The 5,358-nt window shown below is 35.6% G+C and overlaps 1 protein-coding gene across 1 annotated transcript; it reads right to left on the bottom strand.

Moving 5' to 3' along the window:
• Positions 1–1,437: 1,437 nt before the first annotated feature.
• On the bottom strand, positions 1,438–3,195 carry LOC116327950 (granzyme G-like). Its single transcript, XM_031749653.2, has 5 exons — positions 3,043–3,195; positions 2,778–2,937; positions 2,465–2,597; positions 2,093–2,320; positions 1,438–1,997 (listed from the first exon to the last, which is right to left on the bottom strand). The coding sequence occupies exons 1-5, from the start codon at positions 3,095–3,097 to the stop codon at positions 1,851–1,853; spliced, it is 723 nt and encodes a 240-aa protein (XP_031605513.1). The 5' UTR covers positions 3,098–3,195; the 3' UTR covers positions 1,438–1,850.
• Positions 3,196–5,358: the final 2,163 nt, after the last annotated feature.

Genomic DNA, 5,358 nt, shown 5'->3' with positions numbered 1-5,358 from the left:
TCATGGTCCTGTCTTTGGTCTCTCTGTAACCTTCTACAGGTGTCTCTAATTCTAGATGTTGGCCCCGCTGCTACTGTGTCGTATATTGTTTACCTGTTTTTCTATCAGGCTCTCTCTTTCAGTTCCCCCTTCCCCTCACTTGACAGTAAGGGTTTTCCTGCCCCTCCAAAATCTTGGATTGGTGGGTTTCTATCTATGATGTTGGTGGCTCTTTAGCTCAAAACATGTCTGCAGATGATGAATGTTGTGACCGAGGTCACATAAATAAAAATGAATTTAATTATTTGAAAAATAAATAAATTTAATACTTAATGATTTATTAATTTAGTAATAATAAGACAATTTAACTCGGGGGAAAGGTATCGTTGATTCATCTATTTATACATTTATTTTGGGCCACCTTTGCTTTAGTACCTTCTTCTTCGTGCTATGTGCTTAAGGTGTTTCACACTTATTTTGGTGCATCAGTGTAGGATTTTAGCTGCAGGTTGTTTGTTTACATCTTCTGTATCTCAGTATTGCTTGGCTATGTGCAAAAATGTGTTAAATAGGATCTTTAGATTAATATCAGAGACCATTTCCTCTGCTTCAGTTGTGAAAAAACAGGATGTAGTTTCTGATAACCTATCACTTAAAAAAAAATGTTTACAGTCTGTTTAAGCAAACCAAGAGAACCAACAATCAGCCTAAACCACTAACTTTAAAACCGCTACTGGGTGAACTGAATTACACTGATTATCTTATTGTTAATTAATGTTCTGGTCTGTTTCTGTCTTTGGAAACTTGGAGGTGTACCACCCTCTTAAACATTGTTACAGACCCCTAAAATAAAAATACCCCCAAGCCGTGGAGTCGACTGATTTGCTTTAAGAGTAACTATGTCTTTTAATAAAGCCTGCAGACAACGATGAGCAGTAGGTAACATCCCATGCATGAGGAGGGACGTCAGTCAGGGGGGCACTGAGATCATCTCTGCTGCTGAACAGTTCAGGTCCTCTTTTAAAACGGTTGCAGTGCAAAAGCTTTTCACAGTTCACGTTCACACCTTGGATCTAACACAGGATTCCAGTAACTGTGGGATTCTCCCCACACTTTGGGTTCTTCCTGTGTGAGCGGTCCCTCCCAACTTCCTGAATAAAGTGTGAAGCAGACATGCTAAAAACCCAGTGGTACCAAAGCATTTTACAATAAAACAATGTGACCTATACATAAATGAAAGAAACTCCAATACAGAGTCAATTGTAAAGAGACTTCAACATTTGTTTAGTGATGAGGATAGAATTAATGAAATTCTACTGGTTTCAGGTCTTCCAAAACTCAATAAGTTTAAAGCTCGCAAATAGAAATACAGTTGCAACTCTAAATTCAAGATAAGAGCACTATTTTTCACAAGGAGGAAATACTGTCTTTTTATTTGAAAGAACTGCACACACATAGTGAGAGACAGTCAGAATTTATTATTTGAAAAAATATGGCACATATAACAAATTTAAATGTAATCAAATACACTATCAAATGTCAATTCAAATTACACCTTATGCACTGCTACAGTTATAATTTTAGATTTTGAGTTACATTTAATCTGTGTGGAATGAATGAGTTGTTGCAAATATAAATTTCGAAATTCCTTTTAGAACCTTATAAAAACTTTGACACTCTCATTTTTTCTGACAAAGCTTTTGCTGTGTAGATATCAAAGTAAACTATATTCTATTTAGATTTGTCCAAAGCCAGCAAGCCCAAACTTAGCATTAGCATTGCAATGATCAATTGTCAAACACAAAGAGCAAAAGTAAAAGATGAAATTTAAACACACTGCCTTCATAAGCATTATCTTTATCATGGCATTTCTAACGTTCGGAAAAAATCCAGTTTCTAGAGTCAGGAATCTTCGAGTATCTATAGATATCTGGGCCACCTGAGTGTGGTGTTACTGCGCTGGACACCACCCCAAATGCCTTTCCATCTTCACACACCAATGGACCACCAGAGTCTCCCTGAAAGTATATACACACACAGTGCTTAAAGTGAATAATGAAGTTAGTACCATAAAGTTTGATTGTCCACATGATATTTAAAGAAATGTATGTACCTCAGCTGGACCCGTGTCTCCCTGAGAGCAGTAGAAGTTTTCTATAGCACATTTTTTATCGTCAATCAGTGTAACACTGATTTCCATGAGTTTGGGAGACATATAGTTATTATTTTTGTCTGTTCGCCCCCAGCCAGAGAGTATACAAGATTTTGGCAAAGTACCATTATCATGGCTCGCCAGAGGAATAGGTTTCACATTCTCATTGAACTTTGCCTTGGTCCTCAACTTAAGGAAAAAAACAGATATCAAAATATGATTTTTTACAGCATTTCACAATAGAAACTAATGAAGTAAATTAAAAAAGATATTATAATAAAAGAAAAATACATATGGAAAACAAATATATTTTCTGTGTGATGACATTCTTACCTTTAGAAGCATTACATCATTCACAAAGGAAATTGGGTTGAACTGTTCATGTGGAAATGCTTCTTCCACAGATATGCGTTGTGTTTCTTTGCTTGAATGAACACTGTGAAGTCCGAGTATGACTATGTAAGACCTGAAATGATAAAAAAAAAATGAAAAGCCATAATTGCTGACATCGTGGTACATATAGATACTATGTATTTACAAATTTTTATGCGTGAGCCTTAATTTTATTATGGATAAGAATTTCTGTCAGGGTCTCCATGAACTATGAGTTTTTGGCCTCATAATTAAATACATATATGAAACTCACTTGGCGTGACAGTGGGCAGCAGTCATCACAAAATCCTCATTCAGAAGGAAGCCACCGCAGAACTTTTTTTTACCATCTGGCATGTACCTCTCCAAAAGCACCATGTATGGCCTGCTATGTGGCACAGCCTCATGGCCTCCAGTGATCTTCCCCGAGTAAACTGGGAGAAGAAAAGAAAAATACCATGTTAAATAGATCCATCATCATGCATTTTCTGTAAAATGCTGTAAAATGCAAGCCATAAAAAAAAAAACACGACACCTACCTTGATCTTCAAGAGTCAGCACAAGTATGAGTAAGGCCAATAAGTGGACAGACATGGTGAGGTCACAGTTCTACTGAGTTTCTAAAGAGCAGTGGCATAAGTCACAGTCAGTTTCCGTCTTTAAATGCTTCCTTATATCAGTAGAGCAGGAAGTTTTTTTTTGTAGTTTGCACAAGCAAATGATGTGGCTTTAATGTTTCAAACCTCCAGATCCTGAGGAAAGCTGTATTTTCACAAGACAACAGATGAATAACTAATTAGTGTATTTATCATGTTGTATGTAAACGTGTTTTGCATAGTTAGTTTGTAAAATGATCGTATCTTTACAGAAGGAAACTATGACTGTGGTAAGAATGTGTGTCCACAGATATAAAACACAGACAGATGAGATTCTTAAGTAGTAATTTCTTACTATATTTTACAGATTTTTCAAGTCATGACTTTTAATCAGTAAGTTATTCTTTTCCCTGTTCACTTTTTATACAAAAAAAGAAATTCTCATATCAGTAAAGAGAGGTCATTTGGAAAAACTGAACTGAATATTATTTATTGAGAGTGTGTAGTACTGATGCCCTCTTTGGATTACCTTCTTACATTTTCATCTTTTGCACTAGGAGTTGGAGGTGGAGAGGACAACACGGGTGCTGCACCACAAGCTGGGGATTAACGTTTGAGGTTTCCACATCATCACCAGGGGGAGCCACTGTGTGAAGATTGTGTACTAAACTGTTGAAACTTCCATTCACTGTAAATAAATTCACTATCTCATCTTAAAAGGAGACCTGCATTCGAGTCCGCTCCTTCCACACCCTGACAGCTAGGCAGCTAATACCACCTTTATTTAGAAAGCACTTTAAAATAAACCAGGGGTCACAAAGTGATGTACATATAAAAATAGAATAAACATAAAATAAAATCAAACATGGTAAAAAAAATTGAAAATAGAAAAATAGAGTCAACCTCTCAAAATGTGCCAAAGGCTTTAGCAAATAAATACGTTTAAAAAAGAGTCTTAAACTCAGAAAGAGGAGAGGTCCGCCTAATGTGTAAGGGCAGATCATTCCACAACTTTGGAGCAGCTACAGGGAAAGCACAGTCACCTCTAAATTTACGCTTGGTTTTTGGCACCTTAAGGAGCTGCTGGGTGGCAGATCTAATGGAGCAGGTCTATATGGCTGTTTTAGCTCAGAAAATACAAACACTTTGGTGACACTGCCACGGAAAAACTCTCTTTTAACAGGATGAAACATGTGGCAGAACCAGGCTCAGGGAGGGCAGTCATCTGGCCCGACCGTTTAGGGGTGATGAGAGGATGACAGGACAAAGACACACTATCGAAGAGAGCCAGAGATTAATAATAACTAATGACTAGATGCAAAGTGGTGTGTGCACACAGTAAGTGAAAAAAAAGTGAGTGAAGAAGAAACACTCAGTGCATCACGGGATGCCCCAAGCAGCCTAATATGTGCAAATACATTTTTTTTTTTAAAACGATGTCTATGCAAGTTTTGAATTTAGGAAATGAGCTAGTTAAATGTTATCATCATTTATTAATCTAATTATAACATTTATGCTATACCAAAACTAAAACACAAATTACAGTGTGATACAGATAATACAATATGGTTTTAATATTTTTAATACAAATGCCTTTTGTTATGTGTTCCATACCATATTAAGCCTTATATTTAAGCTTTATATCAGGCCTAAAATGTGTGTAGTTTGGATCATCTCTGTTACAGATGGCGTATCACTGCTGACCAACAAAAGGGTTATTCTGTCCTAACATTAGTAATTTAATAATTTAGACAGGTTTTGGCTTATTGTCTTATAATATTTTAATAGAATTCCTATACAATTGTCTGTGTGAATTTAAAAATAACATCATGTTCAGTGTTGCATTTCCTTACTTACAAAGTATTCAAGGACACTTCAGTTCTACTACACAAAAAATAAATCTAATGGAATTAATTTAATTTACTTTAACCAACTCTGGAGTACTAATAAATTACTTTATTTGATAATTAAATGTATTAAATGCCAAAATATTGTGAGTTTGAATTGGAAATAACAGCATATGTTATTAGTGTCACTTGTCCACTTTGTCAGTTACTTATAAAATAAAGCTATTGGTCTTGCATAGTCAATTAGTTTTAAAACCCATAAATGAAAAGGCATTTATAACCCTGAATTCAAGAAATGAGTGGTGAGCCTTTTCTGTAATGTAATAGTACCTGTTTTACACAAGGAGGCAGTGTTGTCTTTTTATTTGAATTAATTAAATAAATAAAAAAAAAAGATTACACCACACACACA

Source organism: Oreochromis aureus, linkage group 23 (assembly GCF_013358895.1).
Source record: "Oreochromis aureus strain Israel breed Guangdong linkage group 23, ZZ_aureus, whole genome shotgun sequence".
Lineage (NCBI taxonomy): Eukaryota > Metazoa > Chordata > Actinopteri > Cichliformes > Cichlidae > Oreochromis > Oreochromis aureus.
Note: the sequence above shows the minus strand (reverse complement) of the source record. Positions and strands in the feature narration are given on the sequence as shown.

Excerpts from the sequence above, each read along its gene's own strand:
- LOC116327950 (XM_031749653.2), bottom strand. The coding sequence starts at position 3,097 with ATGTCTGTCCACTTATTGGCCTTACTCATACTTGTGCTGACTCTTGAA. Across the intron at positions 2,938-3,042 it reads GCTGACTCTTGAAGATCAAG|TTTACTCGGGGAAGATCACT; the intron begins GTAGGTGTCGTG and ends TTCTTCTCCCAG. Across the intron at positions 2,598-2,777 it reads GCTGCCCACTGTCACGCCAA|GTCTTACATAGTCATACTCG; the intron begins GTGAGTTTCATA and ends TTATCATTTCAG.